At 35.4% G+C, this 21039-nt stretch overlaps 1 protein-coding gene across 2 annotated transcripts; it reads right to left on the bottom strand.

The window, feature by feature from the left end:
• Positions 1–8084: 8084 nt before the first annotated feature.
• Positions 8085–20456, bottom strand: LOC108971918 (CCR4-NOT transcription complex subunit 1). Of its 2 annotated transcripts, none has more exons than XM_018938276.1 (11): positions 20030–20456; positions 17213–17437; positions 16625–17152; positions 16097–16556; positions 14764–15972; positions 13488–14249; positions 11121–12738; positions 10144–11047; positions 8883–10051; positions 8422–8781; positions 8085–8336 (listed from the first exon to the last, which is right to left on the bottom strand). In XM_018938276.1, exons 1-11 carry the CDS (start codon positions 20123–20125, stop codon positions 8243–8245), a joined length of 7425 nt encoding a protein of 2474 aa, XP_018793821.1. In that variant the 5' UTR covers positions 20126–20456; the 3' UTR covers positions 8085–8242. The 2 variants fall into 2 exon arrangements, with proteins under 2 accessions (XP_018793821.1, XP_018793822.1); XM_018938277.1 differs by having other exon boundaries at positions 13488–14228.
• Positions 20457–21039: the final 583 nt, after the last annotated feature.

Below are 21039 nucleotides of genomic sequence, written 5' to 3'. Positions count from 1 at the left end.
ACCACATATGCGTGTTTGGATTATATTTTACTGACATCAAAGGTCAAGTAAACAGAAAGTAAAATATCGTTGTCATTATCAGTACATATGTATTTTGATGACAGATGCATACGCCCGACTGAATGTAAGCGATCACAGGAAAATGTTTTAAGTCGTGGCGTCATTAATAAAAAAATGAGAACTACGCTGTACGGAAATAGTTCTTCTCATTTATTTGTTCCCGCTTCCCGGTCATAGAAATATATTATTATTGGATCTGGATTAAGTGCATGTGAGAATCGATTATCGTGTATCGATATTGTACAAGGTTAACAACTTACCAGCTGTTAAACTTTAAGTTAGAAATTTTTATGAATTATTTAATTAGTTAGAAATATTATTTATTATTTAATTAGTATTAATACTATATTATTGAAGTAATTATCAGTAGTAATCTAATCGAATTTGCAAATTATCGATAAGAAATCAACTGAGCACACTCATTATGTATGCATTGTATATAAATTCATATATACATCCACATGTATGTAGTTACAATACCAGGTGTTGATAAATCGGAATACGGTGGAAATAAAAGATACATTTTTTTTCCTCGTTTTTCTACATTTAAAACCGGCCGACGATGGTACTCGGAGACTATCAAACCTATCCACTTTAAATTGTAACTGTAGCATTATTTTTTTGTTATTACTTCAACACTTTGTATAAACAATTTTTTACTATTTTTTGATAAACGATTTGAAACTTTGTTTGCAAGTCCGCCATTTTGCGAAAAATTCATGTAAAGCTAGAATATGCCCTCTTACTTTACTGCCAAGTTTTATGTGTATTTGGATTCCGTTTTCAGACAGCACTAGTCTCTTAATACGATATCGCGGCTCTTCTCAATAAAGTTAAATTAAGTCCGAAAATTTGCTCTGTAGCTGCCGTTTCGTATCCAAATGTCTACATACACTCGAGATCAGAATTAACACGGACCATGCGCGCGTAAAAATCGAATCGATAAAATATTTTTGGTTGGACTGTTACGACCTACTTTTTGTTATGTGAAGTTTGATCTCCCTATGTTCATTAGTGTGACATTGGTAGTTTGGCTTGCTTTATTCAGGAAGCGACTAGTATTTTGGAGATTTGGATAAAAATTAGTTTTCTTGGAATTTTGTGTTTAGTAAGGAATTAAAAGAAGGGTCTCTCTTCCGAGGCTGTTTTGATATTTTCATTAGCGGCGTTTTTTACATGGCGAGTCCCAAAACCACCTTCAAACGGATGTTTTTAGGCAGTCAGATAATAATTGATCTAAGACCGAAAGTCCTGTGCTGATTGAGCCATATGTAAAAGCATCGTTTCTAGCCACTCCCAAATGAATGGTGCTCAGAGAACTTTCCTAACTTGCGTAAACCATTGGAAAGACCAGGTGGAGAAGGACCTGYCTACACTTCGAATCTCCAATTTGCGCCAAGCAGGCGCGTCGTTGTAAACTCGGCTATAATCGCGTATGCGGTGTCTACGCCAATAAAGAAGAAGAAGGAATTATATTCTAGTATTATTTAAAGAAGAAATGGGGGAGAGTAAAGCATTGCCCAGGGGCAAGCCGTAAACTTATAAAAAATTTGCGAAATCACAGTTATGCTCAGGGGTAATTCAAAAATTATAAAAAGTTTCCAAAAATTTTTATTTAGTCCTTAGAAACCTCCAAAAAAATGCGAAAACGACCCTTCAAGATAACAATTACATAAAGATTTTATCAAAATGCGCTCCTTGGAAGTCTTCTGTAGCTAACCAAAGAGAATTGTGTGCAAAAAATTCTTCGAGGGCTTTGCGCGTCCCGTTGTTGAAAATAATCTCTTCGAAAAATTGTTTATAAAATCGCAATGCTCGCAAAAAAGACAGCTGAACAATTTGATGACTTTTACTTCGGCGCATTTCAATTAAGGTGTGATCAGGACTTAACTACAGTATTAAAAAATCGATATTGGTACTCGATCAGCACAATCTTCGTATTTAAATTCTATAGCCTATGGAAGATTGTATAGGAAAAGTTGACATTCACTATATGCATTTTTTGTTATAATAGTCTATTATTTACGACTTATTCCCATGATTCYATTTTATTGTCAAGTGAAGTTCTTGACAGTTCCTTTAAGAGTTGTCTGCTGATAATGCTTAAATTTATTTTAAGTTATTTAAGCTTTTCAAATGTTTAAAATACATTCTAACGTTATATACATACATGTACATTCGTATATCTTTATATAAGTACTACATCCATATCACAAATATAGAAATATTTTTTTTTATATATTTATTTGTGCTAATTCCAAGAAAGCTTTTTCAGTTACGACATAGAACCACGTCAACGAGCAGCCGCTCTCAATCACAGCTCTAAAGTAAAGATTTGCACTTCCATTATATTCAACAGCAGTAATATCTGCATACATAYATACMTACATACATACATATTTATGCAAAGTCATCGCTTTTTAAGTTTGTGGCGCACTTAAGCTTCGCTTGGCCACAATTTTTTCAAATTGTTCGCTTTAACTTTTTGGCGTTTTTTCTCTACCCACTTTTTGTATGTACTCCACGATATGCTTAGTATATAGATATATTATAATTACATATGTACATATACTACATATATACTTTTATACGTATAAAAGCTGTAGAATGTATACAGTTACGAGGCAAATAACTTTATCTGCTCYCGGCCGTTTTCTCATTGAAAGCACTCAAATTTGCACGCGAATGTATGTATGTAGGTAGACATATATGGCATATACATTTACTTATTTGTATATAAATACATACATATGTACTTCTATACTATATTCTAAGGCAATTTAAACCACACCCACGCAAAAACACCCATCATTTCCATAGGGCGATGGAGAACTTCCCGAATAATATACAAAAGTTGTATACATATGTACATATAGTATGTATGGTATGTACGAAGTAAATATGGATGTGTGTATATCGCAYACCTGTACTTTGTCGCACCATTAGAACCAGTCAACAAACCGCACACCAAACTTTATATGCAGCTATAAAGTGCTTCCAAAGTAGTTTTGTCGCAGAATAACGAWGAGCTTTTAAAGCTTATAATCTGCCATCGTAAGAACGCAAACGTATTCGAAAGACTACGGAATACATCACTGTTAAGCTTTTCAGTATCTAATGGATAATTTTACATGCAAGGCGGTACCAGTATCTAGAAGTTTGCCAAGCTTTCAAAATTCGATTCTGAAAATGAATAATATTTCCAATTTCAAATTTAGGACATTTTTGAATTTGAATCCGAAATATATGTACATAAGTATTTCGTTTTTTGGGAAACACATTAAAAGATATTTTTACATATGCAACGATTTCCGCGAATTTTGGAGGATGGAACCAAGTGTAGAAGCTCACACAAGWGTGGAAAGTTYTCTGAGCGCCATTTACTTGGGAGTAGCCAGATTCTTTTACATATGGCTCAAGCAGCACACGACTTCCGTTCTTAGACCAATCCCAAAGAACATCCATTCAAAGGCGATCTAAGGAGAGAAGGCSAACCATTCCTCCCAAGGGTTGTGCGCTGGGTTTGGAACCCGCCACATATAAAACGCCCCAAATGAAAAAGAAACAACAGCCTCGGATAAGAAATTAACACCAAAAACAATGTCAGCCTCGAAATCCAACGAAGAATAACTCTTACCAACAGGTGCAAGTCACTCATCATCCGGGTCCTGCTATATGGTGCAGAGGCATGGAAGAGGAGTCGGTATTTCGAGTTTTCGAGAGAAAGGTTCTGCGGAGATTTATGATCCTTAGCGCATTGCCAACGGCGAATATCGCAGTCGATGGAATGATGAGCTAAACTAAATATACACATTACGACATTGACATAGTTCTGCGATTTAAAAGACAGTGGCTACGCTGGCGAGGTCAAGTCGTCCGAATGGATGAAAACATTCCAGCTCAGAGAGTAGAAAAAAACCAGGTGAATAAGGATCTTGCTTGCTTGGAATCTCCGATTGGCGCCAAACAGCGAAAAGGAGGAATGATTGCCGCAACTGGACTWTAGCCGCGTAAGCGGTATCTGAACCAAAAAAAAGAAGAAGCTTGAATATATTATAAGAATCATGAATATATCGGCGATCAGCTACAAGYAGTGATCGTTATAATTCGTGATAGAAAAAATGAATGTGAATGTTATATAATTCAAAAATCAATAATAACCCTCGTAAAGCAGTATTTTAACAGGTATACATCATTATTGAGTAATTTATGATCAGTTGATTCAACTATCCCTAGTTTCCTCGATTTTTTTCGCATTCAAATGRGAGATGGGGAAATCGAAATTTTTTGAAGTCTATACATCACATTAAGATAAATTCTCTAGGTGGCACCCACTCATAGACGAACGGTTCGCCATTCGCCCTTTCGATGGGAGATGAGAAAACTGGCAAACTCTCGGTGATCGCAAGACGCACTGACTGCTCTATCCCGAAACCTTCGGAGTGCGGTGATCGACTTCGAATACTCGACATTTTAATATGTGCAAACACGCCATCAGTTTTATTGACCAAAAGAAGAAAATGACCAGTGATGAGGCAGAAAAGAATAGTAAGTCTTAGGCCCGTCCCAATTACGCCATGTTCGGCGGGAGAAGCACCGATAGTCTAATGAATTTAATCCTGACGTCAACCACGAACAAGTCGGTCTTAAACATCGATAACTTGCATTGAAAGATACTAAATTTTCAGTCATTTAATTTTTTGTTCTTCAGACGGGTACTTGCTATTCGGACTTCTTCATAGTCGGACAATGGAACGTCTGCTCCATCRTCACCAATTGGGGAATCGGGATCACCATTTACTGGTGTTAGGCTTTTACGGCCAATCAGCAGGTTGGAGAAGTGTTTCCTCCATAATTTCAGTATGCTCTGAACATATCATCACCTCTGGGGTCCCCATCCATTGTTCTCTACTGGGTTAAAAAACGTTGGGTTTAATTCGCCATGAATCTCCTTTTGTTGGTCAAATTTGCCAATATAACAMGTGTTCTGTAACAAAACGCGTATAATACCTTGCCGGCTGGTCAATCGCGACAATTATTACTTCAACTCCGAACAATATTTTCTCCATCCCGCAAAGCGTTGGAGCAAATGAAATAACGTTGCTTTTGTAATGAATATGACTATGTTTTATTTTAATGCATCTGTAATATATATTTATTTTCGTTTTTGTTACTTGTTGTTTTTTTGTTTTTGTTAATTTTCTTTTTGCATTGTATTTATTTTTTCTTTTTTCCTTTGTTTATATTATTCTTCATATACATATGTACGTTCATTCTATTCATTTATCATACGTATATACATATATATTTGTATTTATATATGTATGTACTTCGTTTCGGCTGCATATAATTTCTGCTCTCTCTTTCACTAGCAATTAAGTTACTCCATTTATAATTAATACATAATTATAATTAATTGCTCAGTATGCATTTATATGTATATATTTTAACTTTGCTTTCAATTAGACATTTAATTAGAAATTATAAGTATTTTAATTTAATATTAATTACATACACTTTTCCCAAGTAAAATGATCAATGACATACAGTTCTTGCCGTTTTCAGCACATGAGTTTTTTTTTTTATATAATTGTTGTTCTTGCAATTTTCATTTTTTTTTTTGGATTTTTGTTTTTTTGTTGTTTATAATTTAATTTGATAAGCTTAAAATATGAGCGCATTAAAATTTTCCTCGCCAAACAAATAAGCAATAGTTAATAATAGTAATTCAATGAATTAATTTTCAAGGTAAATAAACACGCTTAAAGCAATTGCGTTAGTAAAATGTAGAATTGCGAATTGTAAAGCAACAAATGAAATCAACTTTTATCCAATGACAAGTAATTTTAGTCTAATACATAGACATGAATGTTAATAATTTGTTAGTTTTAAATTTTTAAGTTTGTTTATGTTATTTTATAATTTTCTTTTATTAATTCGGTTTAAAACTGTACATTGCTAATTAAAAACAAAAACCAATTAATCGAGAAAGCACAAGTCTCCAAAATGTCGCTATAAATGTTTGTGGTTGTACGTGTGAATGTGTGTAAAAATCAAGTTGGGCCACTTGTGGTGAAATATACACTCGAGTGTTGCTATCAAAATGATATGCTTATAAGCAAAATAAAAACATAATTCATAAAATGTGCACAAACGCATTTTTCGTTTTATCGTAAATGAAAAGATTTTCAAAGTAAGATTTTGTGTAACTTTATTTGTATTGTGGAGTACAACTTTGTATTTTTTTATGCAGATTTAATTTCAATTTATCTTTTAATATATAATATTTATTTTTTAATTCTAGTTATTTTATTCATTTCAAATTATTTTTTTGTTTTAATTTATTTTGTAATTATAAAATTTTGTGTACTTTATTCGGAGTGTATATTTTTTGATGTAGTTTCAATTTAATTTTTAATGTTTAATTATTTTCTAGTTGTACTAATCTTTTATGTGTAATTTTTGAATTATTTTTTAATTTGAACTATTTTTTAATTTTTAACTATTTTATTAAATTGAAACATTATTTTTTGTCTTCAATTTATTTATTTTTAATTTTAATTATTTTTAGTTTAAATTTATTTTGTAATTTTAATTAGTTTTTAATTTCGATTTACCTTTTAAATATTAATTATTGGTTAATTTTTATTTTTCAATATTAATTTAATGTTTAATCTCAATTGATTTTTAAATTATTTTCTTTGTTTTAGTATTTATTTTTCATTCATTTGATTTTTCCATTTATTTCAAAACAAATTAATTTCTTTTCACTTCGGAAAAACGAAAATTGGGTTTGTACATTGCGCTCCTGCTCCACGTTTTCTCTTACGCTCTCTCTCTTATACATCACATCATCGCCATTATAAGTAATTTTATTTTAAAAGCATCACCATTAATGTTTATATTTATATATATATTTCTTTTTTGAAATACCATCAACATTTGCTAGACTATGGTTGAAAGRAGCACAAGCATGTTTGCAAATTTTGAATTTTGTTGGCTTTTATCATTTTTTTTTTTTCAAATTGCTTGCTTCCCACTTGCAACCAGCCAGCAAATGTTGAAGTATTCTGCATTTCGCGCTCTGCTTATGTAGCTTTTTTTTATATCATTATTAGCATTACTTGTAGTTTTTTTTATTTTTTTGATACAAATACATATGTACACGTTTTGTAATTTTTTGCTTTATTGGATTTTACAATTTTTTTGTTTGGATTTTTTTTTTCAATGCTTTTATTTTTTCATTTTTATAGTTTGTTTACTTTTATTTTTGTTATTTTGGTACATATTACATCTGTATCTACGCTTAATGCTTACCATAATGCTTTGTTTTTGTTTGCATTTTTGTAACTATCATTTATTTAAAATTGTAAATTGTTTTGCCGCAGTGTTTCAGGTCAGCGTTGCAGCAAATACATTTTAAACAACTCGCATACTGTACTCATACTCGTCGCGCTTCGCACATACTTTCCTCGCCCGTTCTTAAACTACACACCCGTGCTGGGCTTGTTCGTTATTTCGCTCGTTTTTCATATGCTTCGATAAAGTGTTTGCTTTTCTCGCTTCTTCTTTTGCCAACAACTATAAATTTTTACATCAACATCTGTAATTTGTTGTTTAATAATTAGCATATATGTTGTTTTTTTCTTTTTGTTCAAATTAATTTTATATTTATAATACATCAATTAGTTATTAATAAATTTAATTTAATTTAAATTTGCTTTCAAGTGTTGCTTCCTCTTTATCGTGTATTTTAAACTACTTACAAGTAAATTATTTGTTTATTTATAGTATATATATATTGTTGTTTTTTTTTTTTACTTTTTTCGTTTTCTTTTCCATTTTAGATTTTTCAATTTTTTTAGTTTTTTCTTTTTAAAAAATTTGCAATCTCTTAATTCATAAATCAATTATATGTTTTTGTATCTTTAGCTTAAAAAAACTTTTTAATCTTCTGCTACTTCTGTTCAATGTGATCGACAGTGTGACGCTCATAGTGGAAATTAACGGCTTTCGACTGTTAGCAACGCCGCCATCGCTACCAACAGCCCCACAACTAAATACACAAATCATTCTTACAACTACACCGTTTATTTCCACTGCGTGCATACTACCATCACTAGGGTGAGAACTACATTGTTCTACTCGTTTTGTTTCTTGTTTTTGTTGTTGTAGTGCAACATTAATTGATTTCCTGAATGTCACCATCCATATTGTTGATTTGTGGCTGATGATTGGACTTGACCATACACGAACGTGCCACCGACTCGAATAATCTAAGCGTTCAACGAAAATTATCGATATTAAAYAATTACAATTTTTTTTACGTATCACTAATATTTTGTATGTTTTGGCACTTACCTTGAAATCTCTGGTGCACAGTGCACAAAGTCATGATCCCAGAACTTGTAGATGGGATTCTTGATCAGCTCGATGAAGGTAATCAACAAACCCCATGGATGTGGCCGATTCACAATGAGACGTTCAAGTAGTACACGTGTGATCTGCTCTTGTATGGCCTCAGAGTTAGCCTCGGCGAACAAATGTAGCACTGCGCAGCTGAAGTAGTGCGTGTGGCTATTCGGATAACGCAATTGATTGGCAATGGCGTTCAGGAAGAGATAGCGTCCTTCGGTATCCAAGTCGACAGCCAAATTCTGGAATATATCCATGTGTGCGCTGTGTGCGATGTTCGATGTATTGGGCACGAAATTTTTACTTCTGCGCGTGGTTATTTTCATAAAAAATAAGTAAAATACAAAAATGTAAACAAAAACTAAAGTAGTGGGTTTCAAACAATCGAGGAGCATGTTGTTACTCACCTTATGTGCGAAATAGCTTGCGTACCCACATACAGTACGAGCGCATTCATGAGCGGAATGTTGTAACGTGAGCCGGGCTCATTTGAGATCTGCAAGTGTGAACGCAGCTCCGAGAGGAAAGTTACCGGAGCGCGTGCCTTCAGGTAGGAGTCGAGATCTTTCTTGAAATTTGCTGGCTGTATATTGAATACGTAATTTGAGCAAATTTTCGGTGCTGTTGCAGTCTCCGCCAACATATCCACTTTCAAATTAGGCGTAAATGGATCGGGTAAACGCATGTTGCGTGGAAAAGCAGCCAATATTATGTTGCGCATTTGTATGCAATTCGGCGGTATTGCATCACAAAAGCCAAAATGGTAGTCACATAAAAATTCAGGGAAATCGTGTAATAACACGAGCAGAACGCGCAGCGTTCCCTTGTACAATGTTTGTACGGGCTTCGCTAGCTCGGCATTCCGCAAGAATGGCGCCAGATAGCGGAACAAATCGAGCAGCAGCTGTGAGTACAGTGGCCAGCCCTTCTGTTGCGGTATCTGTGCTAGTATACGTCCGATAAAAATGCGATGTGATATCAACTCCAACCAGGCGTAGCCGAARCCGGGTGCATGTTCTGGATTCAGAAGATGATACGTGTGCGAGAAGGCAGTTATAATGCTGTGCATCAGACTCTCTAGCACTGCGTCGGGTGAGCTCAGCTCTAGGAATAGCATCACAAAGAAGCGATGATAGCCAAGCTGTTGGAATGCGGTGCCATGCAATTCTTGATCCTGCCGCAATATGCCGAGAACAATGCCGAGCACCTTATTTAGCAGATTCATTTTTGTTGTGGTATTGCCCGCTTCGCCGGAGTGGCGTACCAGCAGAGCAATTAAATGCACAAATGCGTCTATCCAATGGAAGATTTTGGTGCGCGCTTGCAATGGTGAATTGCTTGGGTCGTTCAGTATGCGATACACTAAATCAATACAGATTTGTGTGGCCTGACGGAAAAAGCGCGTTATCAAGTCATCGGTCTTCAGAATGCCATACATATTCATCTTCTGTACGAATGATGTGAAGATCTTGGCTTCACGCGACAGATTGTTCGATTGGTTGTAGATGGAGACCCAGTCTTTGAGCAGGAATTCGGTCTTCTCTTGCAAACCAGGTGGATCATCGCAATCGTTGGACTATAATAGCATACAAAAATAATTTATTTTTTTAATTTTTTAATGGAGTTGAGAAAATGCAACAACATGACAAACATCTGTTTGGCACTCACCCGTACATGCTGCATGCCCGAGGTCATGTATTGTCTGGCACCGGCCAGATAGTGATCAGCTCCACCGAAAGGTCCCGCATCCATCATATCTATCTGATGAGTCGTGGCGTCAGGATAGCGATGACGATTCTGTGGCAAGCGACCCAACATCTCGAATGTGCCGGTCATTTCTGTTTCCAAAGTGGCGCTGGTGCGTCCATCAAGCAGCCGTTCCATTAATGTCATGGCAAATGTGACAGCCATGTAATTATTGCCATTGTCCATAGCTTCGCGCAACAACAAATCGAATTGCGGCACATTTATGAAATGTGACGTTATAAGCCATTTGATAGCTTCAACATTGTAGCGCACTTCTTCGCGTACATCGAAAATGCACTTGGTGATTGCTCGTTCTGTTACACCAGCACCAAATGTATTCTGCAACATATTCAGTATACGTAAATGTATATCACGGTACAATTTCATTTGCTCGATGTGTTCGGGTATGTTCACCAATCCTTCAATGAGACCCTCAACGACGCGTGTCAATAGATTTAGAGCCGATTCATTATCACGTATACGCCTAGTCACCATTAGCGCATTGAGCARCGCATGTATTTTGCTGGCCTGCAACTGCAGTGTGGATATATTCATGGTGCTGTTGAGGAATGCATCCATTTTGGCAGCTAATTCGGCATATAGGAGGCCCATTTCRTCATTACCGAAGGTAGCCGGGGGCAACTCTTGTGGTTTGGGCAAGAATAGTGCGATATCGCGTTCGGTCATCTGTTGGAAACCGGGTATATTGCGTGCGAACTCGGCGTACACAGCGAATTGTGTATGTGGTATACCGCCGACTTTTAAGCGTACTTGCTCCGGCATGCGCTCAGTTTGATAGGCCAATGTTTGTGTGTCGTAAAAGCGACTGCAAAAAATGAAAGGRAGTGATTATAAATTTGAGTGCCTATATTAACGCAATGTGTGTGTGTGTGACTTACCCGCCCTCATCCCTAGTCATTTTACGTGTATCGAAGTCGGTGGACATGCGTCGATCTACTTCGGGCGTTGATTTCTCAGCCGCTGTCTTTTGTATAAAAGCGCAAGCCAGCTCGACGTTGTCATTGCTAAGCTGTATTGCCGCCGCTTCGATATCCTGATAACTTGGTCCACCTGTCAGCGCAGATAAGAACGCTTTGCGTATGTTATTTGTCAATGTTTGCGACAAGGAGTCTTTACAGGTAATCATCGCCATGCCAGCTGATAAATAACGCACCATTTGATGTGCAGCTGTGCGCATGCGATTCTCATCTGGATCGAGTCCGAAATCTTTGCGCACAATTTGCTCTGTTGTGGTCACTGCAATACGTACACTGCGATCTACGACCGGTTGCAACCATTCGGTAATTGTGCGTTCAATTGCATTGAGTACAATATGCTTGAGACCGGGATTGGCATGCAAAAATGTTATGTTCGGCGATAGTACCACATGTTGAGCGATCAGATGGAAATTGGCTATATTTATATCGACGAAAGAGAAACGCGGTTCAGGCGCTTGCATTATAACCTGYCCGGCTGATTCATTGCTAATGCTGGGTGAAGGCACTACACCGCCTGGTATGTTTGCGCCRCCAACGCCAGCACTACCACCGCCACCCATGAGTAAGGCTTGTGCGTCTGAATCGTTGGGACCCATTTGACCGGGACCTGGAGTTTGACCTTGTGACGGTTGTTGTTGTTGTTGTTGTTGCTGCTGTTGCTGTTGAGGCGGTGCCTCAATATTTTTGGGTTTAGGCTGGGCCATTTGATGTTCAATATTCATCGAACGTGAGGGGTCCTTCAAATAKACGATCGGCTTTAATTTCTGCAAATCCAGATTTAATGTCTTGCAAAGCACTTCAATTTCAAATTTCAAATTAAGCTTCAATTCAGGCTCCTGATGCAATTCTCCAAGCACATTCATAATAGCCATTGTCCATGGATTGGGTGTTTTGAAGACCTTCGATTTACCTGAAGATTCCAATATTTTAGCTACAAATGGCACAACAAACAGCAATTCTTGTTGTCCTTTATGATATGCCTCGGCCAATAGGGTTTTCAAGTCCAATTCAATTTGTAAAATAGGCTTATTGCGTCCCAGCGTCATCATGCCCAACCAATGGCCCAGATTCTTTAACAAACTGCGGTCGGAGAAATTCACCACACCCTTATCAGAACGTAGTAAAACTTTTATATTYCGGAGTGTCTCCTTGGTTACATATTTATTGATTTCGGGATTCTTCAGTGCCTCCAAGAAATTGAAATATAACGAATGAAAGTTGAATTCCAATGAAGCGCGCTTCAGCACCAGATACTGTGCTAACCACTGCCAATATTCCTTCGTCATGATTTCCTTAATCTCTTCGCATTTCTGCGGTATATTCAGTTGACTTAAATTGTTAAATATGAATGCGGTTTTATCCTGTACTGGTTCGGGCGGTATAGTGATCTTCTCCTCCTGATTGGCAACCAATAATGTATCGATATTTGTAGCGGTAGCAATTGATTTCATACGTGATGCATGTATGGACTGAGCAACAACCATAGGCTTTTGTTGTGTTGGTGTTGTTACTATATTTCCTAGAATTTTAAAATCAAAAGAAACATGCAGTTTTAATAGGCAATATACCAGCATTTTTATTTCATATAGATTTTTATATTTGCATATTTTTCATGCACTTTTAAATATTTACAAATAATATTAAAAATTATATGAAAAGAATTAACTATTTCTTTAAACACGACTAAATTCTGGTACAGAGTAACTGAAATATTCATTGACAAAGCTTTTTTTTGCCACAAAAAAAACTTTTATTTCAAAGCAAAACTATGCAGACGATATTGCACAGATGACGTCGAATAACAAATTAGGGGAAAATTATAGAGGAAATTACTAGTTAAATATACATTATATATAAAAAAAAATGTGACAATAATTAAATAGAAAAAAATGGTTAAAATTAAGCGTAAAATAATCTTTAACTTTAATATCATGTTCTGACCGGCATTTAACCACGAGATTTAGGCTGTTGAATAGATTATCACAATAATCTACTACATTTAGCAAGACTTCGCGATACAAAAATGATACTTGATAATCCCTCCACCAAGAAGATTTGAAGTGAAAATATACTCGAAATATCATTGCGCGATACTGATTTAGCGCAATCTGTTTTTCAGTAGGAAAATTTATCACAATATCACGACAAACTGTCAACGTGAAAGAAATCAAACAGATAAAATAAAAATTAAAAGTAAATAAATATTTTTTGGTCACCCTGTACCTTAAAATATAAAAAATATATGCACAATTTTGTAAACAAACTCACCTGTCACGGAATTGCTGCGATAAATTGAATCGGGCTGTGGCTGCTGTCCACTACCAGCCATAAGCATTTGTATCTTGGCAGGTGGTGGTTCCTGTTGCAAATAGCCACATTCGACATATTGAATCAAATGCGGTGGAAAGTCATTAAAATGTGCAATGGAACGAATGTATTCACAGTATTTATTGTATGAATGTAGTCGATTTTTGAAACGATCCAATGCCGTTATGCCGAAATTATACATTTTCGAGTCCTGTTTGCGCAATGCATCCAAAACACAGCGCAAGGCCAAACCTAATGCCACACATGAGGGCACTAAATTACGCTCTATTATGCCGCCAAATAATTGTGCTGTGATTTGTAACTCCTTCTCTGGATAGTGTGGGAAAAAGCGATATTCTTCGAATAGATTACGTAACATGCATTGATAAACTTCTTGTTCACGACGTATATTCGAATCCTTGAATCTTTGCAATATATCAAGTACTTCATCAATAGACAATGTGGGATGTGGTGGATGATTATAGATACGTTGAAAATATGAATTAGCCTCATCTTCAACTTCCTTGGAGACGGGTCCTTGCAGATCAGCCATACCTGGATTTATGGGGTTAGGTGGCGTTGGTGTCGGCTGTTGCGCTGCTTGCGGCATTCTACCTAAATTTCCAATATTCGGTGGTGGAATTTGCATAGCATTCAGCGGATATGGACTGGCAGCTGGATTCATAAGACGCGACGGAGAAGCTGGTGTAGACGCCAAATTACCTACGAATTAGTATATTCAATTACGCCAACTTAAAAGATTTCTATAGAAATAAATTTATACCCAGAATCTTTACCGCACCAACTTTGTTTATAGCAATTTTGTTTGAATATTTAGAAATGCACATGGGTTTCGAATTTAGCCAATTTAATAGTTCGTATAAATAGAAGTTGGCTTCGACTAAGAGCCTGTTGCCTGCGATCTTGTAATTTTTCAAATTAGTGAGGTTATGTCTTGTAGAGTAATATGATTGCTCTAATTTCATTTTTTCTTTTAATATACTTCTTCGGTATATATATATATTTTTATTTTCCTAATGTAGTTTCAATAACTTTGCTAATAGTCAAGTGTGAAATTAGCGGTGAAAGTCATACCATGTTGGAACAACATAGATGTCCGTTAAACTTATGTTTTTAATAGTACATAAAGCTAAAACAAACACTATTGCATGTCTAACGTTTCATTTTAAACTTATTTATAATTAAAGTTATAACCAATATTTACTTTTCAACTTACCTAAGACATTTCCAAAATTGAAGGCGCCATTAGGTCCACCGAGATTTAAGCTGGCTATATTTGTRGTTAAATTCGATAGCGTATCCATTGTGGGTCCAAACATTTGTTGTGCATTCAAATTGGCGGAGAAAGGTGGTGGCGGTACGCCCGGCACGCCGGCCATATCCATACCACGATGGCCACGCATAACACCTTGTAATTGTGGCACTAATGGTGGCACGGCGGCTCTTGCCTTATTCGCCATGATCGTACAGTTCGCTGTCATTTGCATAATCAGATCAACTATTTCTGGTGGTACGTTGCCAATACAACCTTGTAGGCATTGCAACATTGTTGTCACTGTTTCAGGTGGTAGCTGTGCCTGTTTGGATGGCAATTGGCTTTCCGGTATTTTAGCGTTTGTTATTTGTGGGCAACGACGTTGTAGGCATTTCAAAATAGCTTGAATGAAGGGCTCACCATGTTCACGTATCTTATCACTTAGCCATTTTTCCAGTTTAAGGTATTCGCGTCGCGATGCTAGGCATGCCAAATCGATCACAAATAGAAATGAACGTTCATTAAGCAGAGTCGATAATGCTTTTAAATCCTGTGCTACATCAAGTATGCGCGAAAGTTTAACCTGATCATATTCGGTGCCGCGCTGATACCAATCCGACATGGACTGCATAATAATGGGACGTAAAATTAAATTAAAGTTTTGTGAATTCCAAGCAGCCATAAGTATTACGCCTGAATTTGGATGATTTGCTAGAAAAGTCGGTATGAGTTGACTAAAAAGTTCTTGACGCAATGCAGTAATTGGTGGATTTATGTGTAAAAGTGACAAAAACAATATATCGGGGCAATGTTGTGCTGGGAATTTAAACAATTCAATAACTTGATGATAGAATCCTTGATCGGCAATATACAGCAAAACTTCCACTAAATGTAGAGATTTCCAAGCGCACACTTCTTTGTTATCGGTGTCTGGCGGCGTTTTTAGCATCTCTACTGGTGCGGCGGTGAAGATGTAATCGGAGAATGTAAACAGATCGGGATTTTTTAACATAACCGCTATCAGCGACAACTGTCCGTTTACGTTTTGCCAATGACGATATATACATTCTGGATGTGGGAATAGTGCAGATTGTGTACCCAAACGGAAAATGGTCAGCAACAAATCAAGTCCGATTCTATCCTTCAGAATGAACTCCGGATGATCAAGTTCTTAAAAATTAAATAAATATTTAAAGTATTTAATTTTCTTGAAATTATTTTAAGCTGTATAACGAGTACTTTAAAAATATTTCGATAGTTTTTTCTGTCACTATCACTAAATTATTGAACTTACCTAAGCAAACCTCTTTCCAATTCAGCTGTGGTAGTACCTCCTTCAGTGCCTGCACAAACACGTCCGGTTTCCATGCTTGCGTGGTTTCTGTGCTGATGKTACCCACTGGGTTGCCACCGACTTTGTCTTTTTTGTCATTTAAGTTGGTTGTTTTATCAACGCCACTGCCCGTAACGTTACTGCCGTCATTGTTATTGGCCACATTTTGTTGTTGTGCGTTCGGGCCAGTTCCCGGCTGACCTGGCCAAAAATTGGCCGGAGTTCCTAAGTTCACATTGCAATCGAGTAATGAAGAGTGCCTGCGGCACATGAGACCAATGATCTTGGCCACATCCTGTGATTGAAGTTCGCGCGAACCACAACGTAGATGATTCTTACATTCTTCAACGCTTGAGGTGAATTCGTAACCAATCTCTAGGATTAAATTAATCCAGGATGTGTCCATAATATTATTATTCAACTGAAAAAATATTTACATTTTAATTTTTTATATTTCATTAATTGCAGCACAACAAATGTTCAAGCTACCTGTGTAGTAAATATTTTCTCGCATAAGTTGTCATAAATATCTTCAATACTAATTTCCGTCAAATGTTGACTAACGGTACCGCCATCAGCGTATTGTTTGTTGTAAATCAATTCAGTGTCTTCTGATGGCAATAACGCTGGAGAATCACTACAATTAAGTCTTTTACGATATAAATGTGGCGATAGTATGAGGGGAACTCGTTCAAGGGGAAATTGTTTGCGTAGTAAATCCAAAAATTTACTTTTAAGTTCTTTGCTTACAACTTCGTTTATACAAACAAGAAGCAGTTGTAATATTTCTACAGATACGTCTTGTAAATTACACTTCTCAGCAGTGCTGTTTTCTTTATTTTCTATGAATGATTCAATCAGCTCACTGAATGACACTTTGAGATGTTCCAAAGAGTATTGACGTAAATCTGCTTGTGACGAATGAGTTAATGCTATTGACAATACAACTTCACAAAGTTTACTAATTCCTGTTAACTTAGTTATTTGCGCTATAAGTTGTAGTGTCGGTTTAAGAGTCTAAAAAAATGATAAAGCAAATAATTTTATTTCAAAAACAAATTCATGGTAAAAACAAACCTTTTGTTGAGAAAAGCAATGGTCGACAGCAAAACAAATATTCGATATGAAGGACGCTCTAGTCAGTTGATTTTCCAATTGAGCGCCTAGTAATCTAGATTGTGCTTCTACAATAAAGTTATAATTCGAATTCGGACTTGTTGATATCGTGTCAGTAAAATTGATCACCGAGAATAGGCAGCGCAAACAATGGCGGTCCGCTTCCAAACCGATCTCTCTTATATACTGTGAATTATTCAAATATATCTAGTCAATACTTTTTAATAACGTAAAGTTTCAAATGTTAACGGGAATATGGATTGAACGTTTAATAAACTCAAATATTTAAAAAACAAACAGTACATGCTTATTGCAAGAATATAGCTGCCCTAAAGTCTCCAAGAAAACTATTTAAAAGTATTTACTTTAAATCAATTGCAAAAAATTTTATGCAGATAGTAAAACGGTGATTTCTTTCACTCTATATGAACATGGTCTCAACTTATATTAATTAAAAAGTGAAGATATTTCCTTGATAAATATTAAGCCAGTTTCCGATATTTATATAAATACGTATATCTGCTAATGAACTAAACTAATTTTCATATGCAATTTTGATAAAAAAAAAAAAAAGTTGTGTATTACAATAAAATAAGGCAAAGTCTGAAATAAGATTGAAGTCCTTGTAATATTAAAATTTTCAAACATTGRAGTCTTCTCACCGATGCCCCTCCAATTGGAAACAAATTGAGAATACTAAACGCAAAACCTAACGAAACAAAAGAGGGACAACGCTACGCAATATAAGTCGCCCACTTGCAAATAAAAAAATACCAACATCTTTCTCTTTCTTTCTACAGCATAAGATGTCTTTCCACGAATCAACGCACTGGTGCTGGAAGATTATACACTTCGTCTACATGAAAATGTACATATTTCATAAAAATATAGAAATTACTCTACAACAAATTACCGATTTCCAGTTATCCTTATCCGTTTAATTCTCAAGGCTTTATTTGGTAACTTGTATTTTAGTTTTAATCAAATTGTAATACAAATATGCAATCACAGTTTATCTCCATTTAACTTTACTTAAACATACATACTACATGTTTAAAATCCGTAAATAGCGGAAAGTTTTCCTCATTTAAAATTGTGTCACTTCACTTCTTTACTTAGGACAGAATTTTCAAATAAATATTTATATCGTTCGCTTCGCGTTTTCACTTGCATCTTAATTTCTTGCAAATTTTTGTGCGTATACTTATGACGAAATAAAAMAAGATTACAAGGCGACAAAGCGGCGAATAGGACGATGGAAGCGACCAATGACCAATTAAAAAAAATCAAAAAAGAAAAAGTCCGCAAGCTTTTGCAAACGCTTTTTAAAACATGTTTGCACAGTCCTATCAACAAACTAATGAACAATTTTCAGAGCCCTATGTTAGGGCTTTAATTTGTACTCATTTTTCAACATTTTTATTATATCTTTATATCAAAAATCGAGGTTACAATCGGAACAAAAATTAACAAAACTACTGATCACAAATTTTCTTTGCAAACTGTAATGGCGTCGGCAAAAAGTGATTGGATTAGCGAGGAGAAACGAGTGGAAGCAAAAACYTAACGAAGCCAATTTTTCTCTTCAATGGCAGCGAGTTTGTTTAATAGACGAAATTTGACAGCAGTTAATGTGTTTATAAAAAGTTACGATAAATAAGTGTGTTTTAAAATATTTATTTTGAAAGAAAACTGTTTTATYAGTTTAAATTATTTTAATGTTATTTTAACTTAAGTTAAATCAGCCATAATATAAATACTTTTATATACTTATACATCATATACAGAAATTATATTTATGAAAAGCGATTATATTGTTATCAAATACTAAAATTTAAAATAAGCAAAAGGTATCTGGACGCACATGCATATATTAAAAATGATTGCACTCTAACAGTATTCATCGAAAGTAATATCACAAAATAGGACTTCTCCTTCCCCTCTGCAAGACTGCAGAYTGCAAAAATCCTATACCGATATATACAAGTGCACGAGAGCACTCTTTACAGAATCTAGWGATATATGAACGGTTGATTCGGTCAAGAAAATACCCCAATATATTCATGTCTCAAAATACCATTTTTACATTTTATTTTGAAAGTGTGCATTCAGCCCACACACTTAATACCCTGGACGTCASTATCGGATAAATCACCGGTTAATTACCCAATAGTAACCAAATATTTCTCTTAAAGTTACTTAAGGGCCAATTGACACTTTTAACCGAAACACTTGTTCATGAGCTTTTTGAATTACATGGTGTATATGTCGTAGTTGCCAGGCTAATACTTTCTATATATTATAGTTTTGTTTTCGGTGATTGACGGGAATATTCCAATTGCAATACAACGTAAAATTTAAAAATTATAAATAATAACTAACTGGCAGCGATTGAAACGATACGGATAAAGAGAAAATAACAATACAAGAGGTGTGTTCACTTATATTTCAATACTGTTTTAAATGAATGACAGTGGGAATWAGAAATAACCGATTAGTATGATAAAGACACACGGTAAGGGGGTTTGATCAAGCAGCAARGAGGTAACGAGGCAATGATGATACATCTCTGCCATAATTATAAACATTGACTTCACCCTAACTGCCATTGTTGAATACAAAAGCTTCAAGTGGTCGCATGTTGACTGCTGTGTATGCACACATATGTGCATACGCGTTTACTATGTAAATAAAAATGTCATTGCCGAGACCTTTGAACACACTTTCTACAATCATTAACACCGATAAAAATATTCAATAATTTAAAATACACAATACCTGATTTATGTTCTCGCTGGTTTCAGCAAAATTTTTCTTGTTCAGTTGTTTGACCAAAATACCAATCTCCGCTAGTGTGAATTTCAGTTGGTTCATAGTTGGTGTCCCATTCAAGGATTGTACGGCAACAGCACACGATGTGAGATCTGTTCTCCGGAGTGAGCTTCAAGAACAGTGATTGCACTGAATGAAGCCTTCCAAAGAATATGATCACACACACGCAGATGCGAGCGGCCAATGTACAAAACGAAATTAAAAAACGAAAAAATTATTTCGTACAATTGAATCGTATGACAATTGTAACGAATTAGCAAAAATTCGTTCACTTTTTGTCCAAAGAGAATATAAAATCGAAAGCGATATTGGACGAATGACGTTGACAATTTCTTTTCTCTTTTCACTTTTTCGTATTAATATTTTTATTATTTNTTGATTTAGTAATTTGGAAATTGCGCAGCGGAATTGGCCTATAATGGTCGTCTTTCGCAGGTTTTGTTTTTATTCTGTTTTTGATTCATCAAGTTTCGATTTTTTTTAGTTTATTTTTCTTCAAAATAAAAAAAGTATATGCCTGGCTGGTAGCACTTTGACAACTTGTGATTGTTTTACACTGAACAGGCACTTCAAGTAGCCTCCGATTATTCACCTTGTTGTTGTTGTTCTTTTTTTACTTATTTTATCTCGTTGCTTGCCTTTTTAATTTTTTTCCTTATTTGCTGATTAGCGGATATCTTCCTTGAGGGGCCTCAAATTTCTTCGTTGCTTTCACCTTTACTTTGGCCCCTTATATTAAGGGGCCAAAAAACTCATTTATATTCCAAATCACGCATTAAAATTATATTCTCATTAATATCAGAAAATAAATTATTATTAATGTATCAAAATGTATTATTGCCTTTTCCCTCTCTTTCGCTCAACACATTTTTTCACGTACACCAATGCCTCGTCAATACACGTAATAATTTCACAAAATTGCGCTCACATATATTTTCTTATATCAATTCCATTCA

Source organism: Bactrocera latifrons, unplaced genomic scaffold (genome assembly GCF_001853355.1).
Source record: "Bactrocera latifrons isolate USDA-ARS-PBARC rearing strain unplaced genomic scaffold, ASM185335v1 scaffold_365, whole genome shotgun sequence".
In the NCBI taxonomy this organism is placed as follows: Eukaryota; Metazoa; Arthropoda; class Insecta; order Diptera; family Tephritidae; genus Bactrocera; species Bactrocera latifrons.
The sequence above is the reverse complement of the archived record's forward strand: the minus strand, read 5'-3'. Positions and strand labels throughout refer to the sequence as shown.